The sequence below is a fragment of the Notamacropus eugenii genome, chromosome 5 (genome assembly GCF_028372415.1).
Source record: "Notamacropus eugenii isolate mMacEug1 chromosome 5, mMacEug1.pri_v2, whole genome shotgun sequence".
Taxonomy (NCBI): domain Eukaryota; kingdom Metazoa; phylum Chordata; class Mammalia; order Diprotodontia; family Macropodidae; genus Notamacropus; species Notamacropus eugenii.
Window position 1 is genome coordinate 63,791,487 of NC_092876.1, and position 13,581 is coordinate 63,805,067.

The window sequence follows — 13,581 nt, forward strand, 5'->3', positions numbered from 1 at the left end:
TCTTAGCAATATGATGGTCCAAGACAATTCCAAAAGACCTGTGATGGAAAATGCTGTCCACATCCAGAGAAAGAACTATAGTCTGAATGTAGACTGAAACATACTATTTTCACTTTATTTTCCCTGTGGTTTTCCCCTTTTGTTGTTTCTTCTTTCACAACATGACTAATGTGAAAATATGTACATGTATAACCTATATCAGATTCATGCCATCTTGGGGAGAGAAAAATTGGGAACTCAAAATCTTATAAAAATGAATGTTGAATGTTTTTTGAGGCAACTGGTGTTAGGTGACTTGCCCAGGATCACCTGGCTAGTAGGTGTCTGAGGCCAGATCTGGACTTAGGTCCTCCCGACTCCAAGGCCAGTGTTCTATCCGCTACACCAGTTAGCTGCCCCTTGCTATTGAGAACACTGATTACTTTTGCTCTAGACCACACAGCACAACCCCCCCTCTTCTCCCATTCCAAATATTGTCGTAGGATAATAGAAATTGGAGACAGATTTCTGTACAGTTTATTTACAGAGTTAGCTTATAGGAGAAGCTGCCTGAAGTCTTCATTTCAAGGGAGGGCGGTACCTAGTACATTTCAGGGGGAAAAAAACGGCAGGTCACCGTGACCTCATTCCTCATAACTCACTAGCTGTTTGGCCTTGGACAAGTTACTCTGCCTGATCCCTAAGTACAGCTGTTAAATAAGCTCATCCAGCTGATGCCCAGAGGGGCAGAGGACTGATCAATACTTCAGCTCTTCAGCTGTGTGGGGTGCTGTGGGTGGGAATGGGAAACTTTAAGGAAGGAGAGGCAGCTCTCTCAGGGGTGGGGGGTGGCCAGAAGGATGGAAAGGGGAGGGGAAGTGGGAGTCCCTAGAAGTCTTCCTGGGGCAGGCCTCCTCTCCTGACACAGGCAGGGTGGGGGGGGAGGGAGGGGCCCTCAGAGGCTTTTTTAGGAAAGGGTCACCTCTGCCTAAATCATTGCATTAATTAGGAAGTGCAGTCAAGAAGAAAAGCCTAGAAGGGCACCTTTGCCTCACACAGGTCATCCTAAGGAAGCACTGACCTGCAGGTGCCCTGTCCTCTGTTCAGTGGGAGCTGGCTAAGGAAAGTGCCATCCCAGCCCATGGCCCAGGGTGCAGCATAGCACTATGGCCACGCTTAGGAAGTCTGGAGTCATGGCTTCCTGGTTCAAGGACCCAATCTGTGAGTCTACCAAGGGTACCCCCACCCCAAACTCAATGAGAACAAGGAGTTATTGATAGTTTGGGAGGGCATGAGCACAAGGAGAGGGAAGACCCTTTATAATTTAGGGAGAAGGATACCTAGTTGTCACAGGCCTAGACCGGTAAAGTATAACAGATTGCAATGAGTGTAAGTCAGGAGGACATGAGTATACATTCTGACTTGGCTTCTAGGACCTGTGGGTCTATGATCTCTCTAAAGCTCAGTTTTCTCATCTGTAAAATGGCCATAGTACTCACACTATCAAGCTCACAGGGCTACTATAGTGATCAAATAAGAAGCCACAAGTGAGAGGACTTTGTAGCACTGTGATATATAAATAAAACCTCAAGGGATCATGGGCCTCAATCTCAAAGGAATATCAGAAGCTAATTAATCCAGTCCTTCCATTTTACAGTGGATGATACTGAGACCCATGGAGATGAAGGGACTTGCCCCAAGGTCACCAAGAAAAAGAGACAGGATTTGAGATGTTGCAGTGTGTAGAGCGATGGGCCTGGAGGCAGCAGGACCCGAGTTCAAATCTGGCCTCAGACAGTTACTAACTGTGCGACTCTGGGCAAGTCACTTACCCCTGTTTGCTTCAGTTTCCTCATCTGTAAAATGAGAAGGAAATGGCAAACCCCTCCAGTATCTCTGCCAAGAAAACCCCAAAAGGGGTCAAAGAAGAGTGGGAACTGATTGAAAATCATTCAACAACCCTAAACCCAAAGATTGTGCTCTTTCCATTGTACTGTATCAAACCTATCATTAGACCACATGACCTACTGGTTGCTAGGTGAAGGAAGTGATGGGACAGACAGGGATATCACTTTTGTGAAACTGGTTATGGAGGAAAACTAGGGAAGAGCTAATGACCGAGGAAGGACTCAATGTCCTTGTCTTCACACAATCAATTCCCAGAAGCATGATGGGGCAGGGGGAAGAGCCCTGACGTGGGTGTCTGGGATACCAGCGTCTAGTTCTGTTTCTGACACTACCTGTCTGTAGCACCCAGGGCAAGTGACTTTTCTTCTCTGGGCCTCAGTTTCCCCATCTTTAAAAAGAGAAGGGTGGAGTACATAGTCTCCAAAATCCCTTCCAGCTGAGGCCCCTCCCAGCTTGGATAGTCTGTGTCCAAAATTGCTTCTCGTTTCTGAGTCTAGGTTGTAATTTCTCTGGTAGTTGGGGCCTTCTATATGAATCCTTAATTAGGTTTGTATTTCTACTTTACTGCAGGATTTGGGGAGGCACAGGCCTAGCTCAGAGCTTGTCTGGTGTGGACTTCCCCAATAAAAATACCCTCTCTCACTCTCTAGGTAAAGCTCTGAGGTCAGAGGTCAAAGCCAGCTATGTATTCTGGGGAGAGTCTTGTGTTCAGCTGGACCACCCAGAACTCTCCTTCCTATCTGAGCATTTCTCTCTAGACTCCAGGCATGTGGGCCAAGTGGTGTCTTCATGTGTCCTTGATACATCCACCACAGGCCCGGCCGGTTACCACTCAGCAGAACTGAAAAAAAACAAACGAGAAAGGCCACAGGGTTTGTGATGCTCTCCTGATACCAGTCAAATGTTCTGTCCTTGTAGTCCCAGGTTCGAATCTGACTTCAGATACTTACTAACTGCATAATTCTGGGCAAGTCCCTTGAACACTGCTTTGGTATCCTCAACTGTAAAATGGGGATAATAATCGTACTTTCTTCCCAGGATTGTTGTGAGGATCAAATGAAATTTTTGCAAAGTGCTTGACATAATATCTAGTATATAGGAGGCATTTAATATACCTCCCTCCCTTCCTTCTTTCCTCCCTACTTCCCTTCTCACTCCACTTCCTTTCCATCCATCCTTCCATCCTTTCTTCCTTCCAATATAGTACCGGTCTGAACAAGATGGAATTGGAGTCTCAGTTTTCTCATCTGTAAAATGGGACACTACCCACCTGAAGGAACAGGAAAGGTGACTCACCTACTATATGGTAACAAGGGTAGAGCTACCTCTACCCTGAACCTAAAGGGTGCCACAAGGGACTCTTCTAAGGGAAAAGGTTTTGAGAAAAGAAATGCATCTGACCTGCCAGAACCCTCTCCCTGTGGGTCCTTGAGGAGGGAAGATACTCTTGTTGGTGAAAGAGAACAGTGGAACCCAGTGGAGAGCTGAACTTGGAATCAGGCAGGGGGAGACTCAAAGCCCGCTCTGCCTTGAGTGTGGCCAAGCTGAGCAGGGGAATGGGGGTTCCTTTAGACCCTCCCTAATGGGGTCAGTGTGAAGCCCAGTGGAGTCAGGGAATCTGAAGCACTTTGGGCTTTCAACCGTTAGAGAAAAAGGACAAAGGCATAGGGACCAAGTGCAGAAAGCCCCAGCCTGGGGGTCTGGGGCCCAGGTTTGGATTCTAGTTCTACTGCTCCCTCTTTGAGCAGTCCTTGGGGGGTTGGGGGTCAACGTCCTTATCAGGAAGAGGGCAGGGCTCAGAGCATCTCTGAAGTCCCTTCCGACTACAAACCAGAGGACTCCATAAGAAGGAAATCGGCCTGGTTTGCATGGGCCCCACACCCTGACTGGGAAAGGCCCTGAGGGAGGCCATTGGCTACTTTGGAGGGCTATGGAAGCAAAAGAAATACAGACCTTCCAGCGGTTGCCACATTCATTACATAAGACGAAAGTGGTCATGGGCTCATCAGCACTTCGTGTCTGCACCTGAGAAAGCAGAATCATCCAGTCACTCCCCTGCTCTAGAATCTAGCATGGTTCCTGCATCCAGTTGGAACAAGGACGATTCCTTACCCTGGCATTCAAGGCGCCTCCCTCCCCTTCACAGGCTGTTCCCACCCAGCCTCACCACTTGAACTTCCCCCCATTCCCCACCACTCCAGGGAGGTCAGTCCCTTGACCACCCACCCTTGTAGTCTGGTGGCTTATGAAGAGTATGAATTTATTAAATGTTTGCTGAATTAAATTGAAAGATAGAATATATTTTTTTCTGACCTCATGAGCTTTACTGATGCTTCTGCCCTCACCTGGAATGCTCTCTCCCTTCCTTTCTACCAATTCTGGGTTTTACATCCTTCACTGGACTTGAAGATCTGGGTTCGAGTCTTGGCTCTGCAACTTACTTACTGTGTGGCCTTAGGCAAATCACTTAACCTCTATGAGACTCAGTTTCCTTGTCTGTAAAATGGGGATAATAATACTTGCACTACCTACTTCACAGGGTTTTGTGAAGAAAGTTTACAAAATGTAAAACGCTACAGAATTATGATCTACGATGTAACCTCAACCTTCTTCCAAGAAGCTTTTCCCACCAGAACCCTCTGATCTACCTGGTATAAACGAAAGTCCCTCCCAGCTCTGACACTCTGGGTTCTAAGAGCCCTCCCAGCTCTGACATTCTCTGTTCTAAGGGTCCTCCCAGTTCTGACACCCTGGGTTCTAAGGGCCCTCCCAGCTCTGACATTCTCTGTTCTAAACACCCTCCCACCTCTGATACTTTATGAGTATAGTTGTTCTCCATGTCTATCCAATCTCCCCTTGCCAACCCTGCAAGAAAATAAATACCATCTGGTCAATAGATAGAGGTCTTTCCATTACTATAAAGTAATGACACCAAATTTCAGAAGTCCCATGAAGATCTCTCCTTTCTTTACAGTCGTAATCCCAGAGCCCTGCTATCCCACCCTCATGCCCATCCACGCATCTTCTCTGGGGTCTCCTTGGCCTCGCTTCCTTGGTCCTCCATGATGGATTCCCTCCCGAGCCTCTCCATGGAGTTGCCCCATATTGTGGCACGCACCTGGTTGTAGGTACAATTCTTCTTTTTACACTTATTGCACTGGAAGAGGTCAGTTGTTGTGCCTCCAGTCTTGGCCATCTGGTGCTCCCGGATGGCCTCCAGAGTCATGGCGTTCCTCAGCTCCTTCAGCTCATCACTCGCCATTTCCTAAATGAACCAACCAACATTCCAAGATGTCTGTAGAAGAGATAGCATTTCCTATATCACGAGTTCCTGGAGGGGCACCATCAGTGAATGGCCTGGGCTAGGAATAAGGCAGCTCCCAGAGATGAGGCTTCAACAGCAGATGAAAAAGTCCATGGGCTCTTACAGAAACCTGGTTCTGCCACTTAGGAGCCATGCAACTTTTGGCCAGGCCATCTATGGGAGGTGCTTTGACCTGCTAAGGTGCCCTGTTGGGTCTCGGGCCAGCTGTGCCCTCGCTGCAGGGCTGTGCCTTCTGAGGGACCTCACCAGTCCAGGTCCCAGCTCACAGGCAGACAGAGACAAGGAGAATCTCTCTATAGAGATCTCCCCTTCCCAGATCATACTAGGCAGGACTAAGGGGTCGCAGGAGAATTTCATAGAAGAAAACCATAGGGAATCCCACAAACCCTCACAGGAGATGATGGATGAATGGGACCAGCACCATTAGAAGTATGAGATGTTCTATTCCGCGTAGATGGTCATTAGCATCTGTTAAATTCTGATCCTATAATGGGGCAGCTAGGTGGCAGAGTGTACAGAGTGCTGGGCCTGGAGACCAGAAGATTCATCTTTCTGAGTTCAAATCTTGCCTCAGACAGTTACTAACTGTGTGACCCTGGGCAAGTCACTTAACCCTGGTCTGCTTCAGTTTCCTCATCTGTGAAATAAGCTGGAGAAGGAAAGGGCAAACCACTCCAAATGGGATCAAGGAGAGTCAAACATGACTGAACAACAACAAACTTTTATATACTTCCTTCAACAACTTCTACAAGGCTATAATTATAAGTAGCTGACTCCAGACAACTGGCCTGTGCCATGTCATCTATTCACCCTGGCTTGTGTTGCTGGGGCTGATGTAGTTACGGGGTATGTGTCTCCTGGACCTGATTAACATGGACAGATATCAGTATCTTTTGAACCCATTAGTTTGAGAAGTAATAAGGTTATAAGTTTAGTAGTTGACCCCGGTTTCTCATCCTTTGGATGGGACAAAGTGGAAAATGTAGGTGGATCCAGCTTATCAAAGAGTATAATTCTTGTGGTCAAATGAGGTTTTTAAATAATGATTTAGCATCAGTATCTCTGAGGGCTGAGGAAAATCAGTGTAGCCAGACTTAACGTTGTAAGCCCCAGTCAGCCTTCCCTTTGCCTGGGTCTGCTGGGCACCTGCTCAGAGTCTTTGCTCCTCACAGGCCAACACCTCCCCAAGAGCCAAGACTGAAGTTTCAAAAATGGCTCTGCCACAGAGCTCCTCACCTCCGCCGTCATCCTGGCAATGAGGCTGGTGGAAATAGCCCCACAAAGCACATTCCGCCTCAGGTTGGGGTTCCTGGGGTCCTTGAGGTTACTGATGCGGCTGCGGACTCTATTTCGGTATTTCATGTCCGTGCTCTTCAGTTCTTGATATATATGTGAAATCGTCAAGGAGTCACCCCAAAGAGGAGCCTCTCCTCCCTTCCACAATCACAACCCCACAGTCTAATAAAAATGACCACTGGGTTTAGAATCCCATGAGTCTACTGAGTGACCTTGGCCTGGTCCCCTCACCTCTCTAGGCTTGTTTCTTTGTATGTAAAATGAGAAAGCAGGACTAGAACAGGGGTTTTTCAACCTTTTTGTGACCTAGATCCTTCTAGTGGAGTCTAAGGACCTTTTCTGAATTTCAATGCATAAAATAAAATACATAGAATCACAAACAAAACTAAGGTTAATGAAAATAAAGATATAACTTTTTTCTATCCAAGTTCATGAACCTACTGAAATCTATCCACAAACCCCTTGGGGGTCCATGGAACCCCAAACTAGGTGATCACTAATGTTCCAAGTCTAAATCCTATTACGGCCACAGAGAAGATGTTCAGTCTTGGGGTCTTAATTCTGCTGGGAGAGAATCTTATTCTGCTCAGCCCTTGACTTGATCTGTGCCTCTCATGGACTTTGTGTCCAACCAGAAAGGCTTCATACACAGGCCTACAGGGAGGCCTGGTTGGATATCACCAGTAGAATCACCACAACCGGAAGGAAGTACATCTGAAATTCTACGCTACGGAGGGACCCTCTCCTTTAGTGTGAACAGAGAACTGACAGCAATCTTCTTTTAATAGTAATAGCAGGCCTTTATAGAGTGCATTTTATAAATGTTAAATCTGATTTGATCCAACAATCCTGTGAGATACTAGTGCGACCAATGTCTCCATTTTACAGATGGGGAAACTGAGGCAAACAGGGTTTGTTTGGGGTTTTTTGTTTGTTTTTAGAGAGGCAGCCTGGCGTACCAGAAAGTGTGCTGGACTTGAAGTCAGGAGACTGGGATTCAGGTTTCATCTCTGCCACTTACTGGATGCTGTGACTGGGGCCATGTCACATCCCCTCCCATCCTCCATTTCCAGAGCAGCATGGTGAGGTGGGAAGAAGGAACTTTTGAGGCCATTGAGTCCAATCTCCTCCATCTTCCTGATGGGATCCAGAGTCAAAGAAGCAGGATTCACATGGGTGAATCACAATGCCTCAGAGTACTGTAGGGTCGATCACAGGCTGAGAGCTAGAAGGGACCTTAGAAATCACTGAGTCCAACTCCCTCATTTTACAGACAAGGAAACTAACCCTGACTTACCCAGGGTTGCACAGGACCTGAGTTTAAATTTCCATTTTCCCCAAGCTACTTTGGGCAAGTAACTTCCTCTCTCCCAGCCTCAGTTTCCTCATCTGTAAAATAAGGAGGTCAGACTATATAAATAGTGTTAACTTCAAATGGTTAGTTAAACACTACATAGGGATCCCTGTTGGCTACATGCTAACTTAGAAGTCTATTTGTTAACATTACCTGTGTTCTATTGTATTTAAAAAATTTTGTTAAATGCCTTTAAATTACATTTTAATCTGGTTCTTGCCATACTGGGCCCCATCTGATACCTCCGTATGAGATGACTTCAAAGATTCCTTCAAGCTCTCAGAAATCTATGATCCTAATGACACCTGCTCAGCTTCTTTCCCAGGGCTGCTGGGGGGTCAAGAAAAGTCATCTAGATTATTCTTCTAAGGGAGGAAAGGGTCAAGCTCTCAGGATGAATGGGTGCAGATGGGTTGTGAGCAGGAGACAGAAAGGAGAAAATTTGGAGCTGAAAATAAATTAAAATTGAATGTTAACAATATCCATCCATAGACCCCTTTTGGAGGTTAGTGGACTTAGGATCCATCCTCCTGATCCACGTTAGAAAGAAAACAACCCAAGGACTGTTTTTGATAGACTTAGCCCTTCTCAGCAACGCAAGGACCTAAAACATTTCCAAAGGATTCATGATGCAAAATACCATCCACATCCAGACAAAGAACGCAGAATGAAACAGATGATTTTCTTTTGTTTTGCTTCTCTCGTGGTTTCTCCCATTCATTATAATTCTTCTGTGCAATGTGACTAATGTGAAGATGTGTCTCATGGGAATGTATGTGGAGAGCCCATATCCACTAACATATCAGATTACATGCTGTCTTGGGGAGGAAGGGAGAGAAAATGTAAACTTATGGAAGAGAATGTTGAAAACTGAAAACAAGTAAATTAATAAATTTGGGGAAAAAAAAGAAAAGAAAGAAAACATCCCTAAACTCTTGTCTTCTTGGGCAATTAGGTGGCATAGTGAACAAAGCATCAGGTCTGGAGTCAGGAAGACCTGAGTTCAAATCTGATCTCAGACACTAGCTATGTGACCTTGGGCAAGTCATTTCACCCTGTTTGCCCCAGTTTCTTCATCTGAAAAATGAACTTGAGAGGGAAATGGCAAACTATTATCATATCTTTGCCAAGAAAATCCCAGATGGGGTCATGAAGAGTTGGACATGACTGAGACTACTGAACAACACAAACTCCTGTAACCTGAACAATGATTAATGTGGGTTTCATCATCTCACCTGGCACTGCTGGGCAGATACCTCAGGATAGAAGGAGAGGGCAGGGGTAGCAGGGGGTGGGACTGAGACTGGAAACTGAGATGATGAATGAAAATGAGTATTAAATTCTTCCATGCATTGTCTGAAGATAGGGGTCAAGGGTAGAGGCCAAGAGACAGAGGCAAAGGAACTGCTGAGTCCTCTGGGAACGAAGATGAAGCCTGTGCTAACTCAGGGATGGGAGGCATTGTGTTTAGTAGGAAGTGGATTTTGAATGGTGGGTCACATTCTCTGATGCACCGGGCAATAATTAATGTAGAAAACAATGAGGATGAATTAGTCCAGGAAGGGCTCGGAGCCAGGCCCAGCCCTCAGTGACATCTCAGAGTGTCAAGGCCATCTCCTGTACCCCCTTCTTGGCATCCTTTTTCTTCCTTTCCCCAAGAACTGGGGCCCCCCACTTTCTCATCTCCCCCTTCCCAAATTTCAGGTTAGGTTCTGATATCAGTCACATATGCTTTGGTGCACATCTAATTCCCTATGTTTTGTACCTCAAGGATATTCTGAACCTTTTCTCTGATCGTGGAATGAAAGGCCTGGTCACCTGCCAAAGGAATTGTAGGTGTCAAAGACTCGTAGAATGTTCAAGCCAGAAGGCATCATAGAACAGAGAATGTTACGACACAGAATTTCAGAGTTGGGAGGAACCTTAGAAGATGGGATGTCAGTTGGAGGGCCCTTTGAACAAAGAATGTCAGAGCTGGAGAGGCCTTAGAACATAAAATATCAGAGGCAGGAGGGTCCTTAGAACACAGTGTCAGAGCTGAAGGGGCCTTAGAACATAAAATATCAGAGGTAGGAGGGTCCTTAGAACACAGTGTCAGAGCTGAAGGGGCCTTAGAACATAGGATGTCAGAGCTTGGAGGGGCCTTAGAACATAAAATATCAGAGGTAGGAGGGTCTTTAGAACACAGAATGTCAGAGCTGGAGGGGCCTTAGGACACAGGATCTCCTACTATAAGGGACATCTAGTCCAGCTGTCTGATTTCATAAACCACAAATCCCCCCATAATTAGGATCAGACCTGGGTTAGAACTCCATCTGTGCTCTTTCCCTCATCATATGTTGCATCAGAGTGGGGCAGGTAAAGGTGGGTAGGAGGTTATCTCCTTGGATTGGGACCCTTCCCATGTGCCACACACATTTCCAAAAACAATTACGAGTCATTGGGGACAGGGACAAGCGGGAGATTCCAAGAAGTCTGATCCTTGTCATGCAGGAAGGAAGGGGAAGGGCTACAAGGACCAGTCCAAGTGTGGGGAATGGGAGGGAGAAGGTCAGGAAATCCTTCCCTTCTCTGACAACTGGGATGTAGGAAGCGATGCTGGGCCCATTCAAGCACATCTTAACATTCTTGTGTCTGTGGAAAGGAAGGAAGCATTTGAGTAGAGGACCTTGTTCCCAGGGAAGCAGTGAGAAGAGAGGGCTGAGCTGGGGGCAACTTTGGTGGCTGTCCCTCCCTGCCATGCCTCCTGGCTTTGAGTGACTCAGGCCTGGGACTCCCATGACACCAACAGTGCTGTTACAGGGAGATGCCAGGGATGCAGCATGGTATAGGGGAAAGAATAGTGCCTTGGTGTGATGCTGGACAAGCCACAGCCTCCATGGGCCTCAGTTTCCTCATCTGTAACATAAGCAGTTTGTCCCTTTAGCTCCAGATCTATGATAACGATGATGATGACAATGACCATTAATATAGAACAGCTATATGGCCCGGTGCTGGGCTAAATGCTTTATAAATATTATGTCATTTGATCTTCACAACAACCTGGGAGGGAGTTGTTATTATGATCCCCATTTTACAGATGAGGAAACTGAGGCAGATAGAGGCAAAATGACCTGTTCAGGGTCACACAGCTAGTAAGTGTCTGAGGTTAGATTTGAACTCAGGTCTTCCTGACTCCATGCCCAGTGCTCTATCCATTGGACCACCTAGCTATAATCCTATGGCGGGGTAGGGGGAGCGAGGCATACTTCCTCCCCAGACTGAATGCCTTACAGTCCTTTCCTGATCCATGTAGCCATATGGTAGTACCATCCCTGGGCCACCACCTCTGGGGGTCCCTCACCATGGCACTCCACTCCTGGGTCCCATCTTCTCCACAGCCTCTATAAAGACAAAGGTCAGACCACCCTACACCTGGTGTGACTTCAGCTGCTCTTTCCTCAACTGCTCAGAGCAGGGGAGCAGTAAAGGTGCTTCCTGCGAATACAGGCCCACGTTGGACAAACCCACAAAAGGATATGATCTTCAATTTCTGATGCCATCTTATCACAGTTGACTCCATATTCTTTGTAATCACCTAAAAAAAGATACATGAATTCATGTTTTACTCTGTCTTGGCAAGGAAGCCAATTACAAACTGGAGAACTGGTGTGTGGGGAGGAGGGGCAGGAATTAAGAAAACGTTCCAGCTACTGCTTCTGCTTAACGACCTCTTCCCCAACTGTTAGTAGAAGAGTCAAGAACAAAAATAGGGGAATTTTCTTTCTAGCCCCCAGGAAATGATGGTTCTTTTCCTTTCTCTTTTTCCAGTCTCAATGCTCAAAGAATCCTACAGAATCCCAAAGTCTGAAGGGGCCTCCAGAAGTCACATCTAGACCGACACACACACCTGACAAGAAGTCATTGAGCCTTCTCTTAAAGATCTTCAGTGATGGGGAACTCACTACCTTTCCAGGCAGTCCAATTTACATTTGCAAAGTTTTGTTAGGAAGTTTCTCCTTTCACAGAACCTAAATCTGCCTCTCTGTAACTTCCATCCACTGCTCCTTGCTCTAGGGACGAGCAGGACAAGGCTGATCCCCTTTTCCCATGATGGCCCACCCCAGACTTCCTCACCATCCATCTTCAGGGCTGCTGACAGCATCTCAACGCACTTGTCCCGGACTGAATCTCCTGTGAGGTAGCAAGGGGCTAAGAAGCAGACCGATGGAGAAAATGTAGGGGAAGAGGGGCTAGTAGGAGTCTTGGGGGTCTCCACTTTTCCTTTGCTGCTGTTAGATCTGAGGACAGAGGAATAGGAATGGTCACAGCTGGCTATGTCTCCCCGGAACTATATTTCACTGCTTCCCTCTCTCCCCTTCCTGAGGCTGCCTCCACACCAGAGGGTAATGCTGGGTCTAAAGTCAGGAAGACCTCAGAAACTTTCAAGCTGTATGACCCTGGGCAAGTCACTTAGCCTCTATCATTCTCAGTTTCCCCCTCTGTAAAATGGGGATAATAATTGTACCTACATCCCACGGTTTCTGCAAAGATCAAAAAAGATAATACTTAGAAAACACTTTATAAACCTTAAGTCAGTTCAGTTTTGTCATTTTTTCAGTCATGTCCAACTCTTCATGATCCCATTTGGGATTTTTTTTTTGGCAAACATACTAGAGTGGTTTGTCATTTCCTTCTCCAGCTTACTTTATAGATGAGGAAACTGAGGCAACCAGGGTTAAGTGACTTGTCTAGGGTCACAGTTATAATCTCAGTGTAATCTGAGGCCAGATTAGACCTCAGGAAGATGATGAGCCCAGCGCTCTATGCACTATGGCACCATCTAACTGCCCTACAAACCTTAAAGTTTTATGCAAATGTAAGCCACTATTTTTCCTGACTTCTACTATGGCCCTGGCCTTGGGCTTCTGTCTGCTGTCACTGTATCCCAGAATCTCAGTCCTGGAAGGGGCCTTCAAGGCCCTCCAGGACAAGCCTGGGAGTACACGAATCCTCCTCTAAGATGCTCCCCCATGTGGTCAAAGGCTGCTCTTTAGGCAGAGGGTCTCCCCACCCAGGCACCCCACTGCTGAGCAGCTCTAATGGCCAGGAAGTTTCTATTTAACCCTGAGCCCAGCTCTGCCCCTCAGCATCCACCATCCACTTTGCTCGTCCTGGTCTCCGTAGCCAAGCAGGGACAGATCCCTCTTGGATGAGGCAGCCCTGAAGACAGTTATAGCTCCTCTGGGTCTTCTCTCAAAGGGTCACCATGAGGCTCTCCTCATTGAGGACTGTTTCATATAACTCATCTAAGAGCTAACATTTATATGGTGCCTGCTATGGGCCAGGCATTGTGCTAAGGGCTTTACAGTTATGACCTCACTTCATCCTTACATCAACCTGGGAGGTGGCGTGTTTTACCGGTGAGGAAACTGAGGCAAACAAAAGGTTAAAGGATTTTCTCAAGGTCACACAGCTTATAAGTAACTGAGGCCAGATTTGAACTCAGGTCTTCCTAACCTGAGGCCCAGTGCTCTATCCAACGTACCATCTAGCTGTCCCATAGTCGAGGCATTCCAAGTCATGCTCCTCTCAACTTCTCAGCATCTGTCCTCCCCTCCCTGCTCACCATCATCCTGCCCTGCTTTGAATGATCATCAGTTCCCTCATTCTATGGGTTTGGGTTGTGTTCATTACTCCCCTAGGGATCCACAAGGCATCCTTGTAATTTTCCAAGAGA

The 13,581-nt window shown here is 46.7% G+C and overlaps 1 protein-coding gene across 2 annotated transcripts in view; it reads right to left on the minus strand.

Annotated features, from left to right (window-relative positions):
* Window positions 1-493: 493 nt before the first annotated feature.
* The window catches only part of TCEA3 (transcription elongation factor A3), a 34,352-nt gene continuing 21,264 nt past the window's right edge, over window positions 494-13,581 (minus strand). Inside the window, exons 6-11 of one of the 2 annotated variants that reach the window (XM_072609266.1) lie at window positions 11,979-12,142; window positions 11,383-11,439; window positions 6,449-6,603; window positions 5,006-5,152; window positions 3,841-3,912; window positions 494-2,728 (exon numbers count right to left, since the gene is read on the minus strand). In XM_072609266.1, the coding sequence (XP_072465367.1) occupies window positions 2,720-2,728; window positions 3,841-3,912; window positions 5,006-5,152; window positions 6,449-6,603; window positions 11,383-11,439; window positions 11,979-12,142 (604 nt within the window). In that variant the 3' untranslated portion in view covers window positions 494-2,719. Of the gene's footprint in view, window positions 2,729-3,840; window positions 3,913-5,005; window positions 5,153-6,448; window positions 6,604-11,378; window positions 11,440-11,978; window positions 12,143-13,581 lie in introns of both variants that reach the window. The other variant, XM_072609265.1, reaches the window with a different exon arrangement.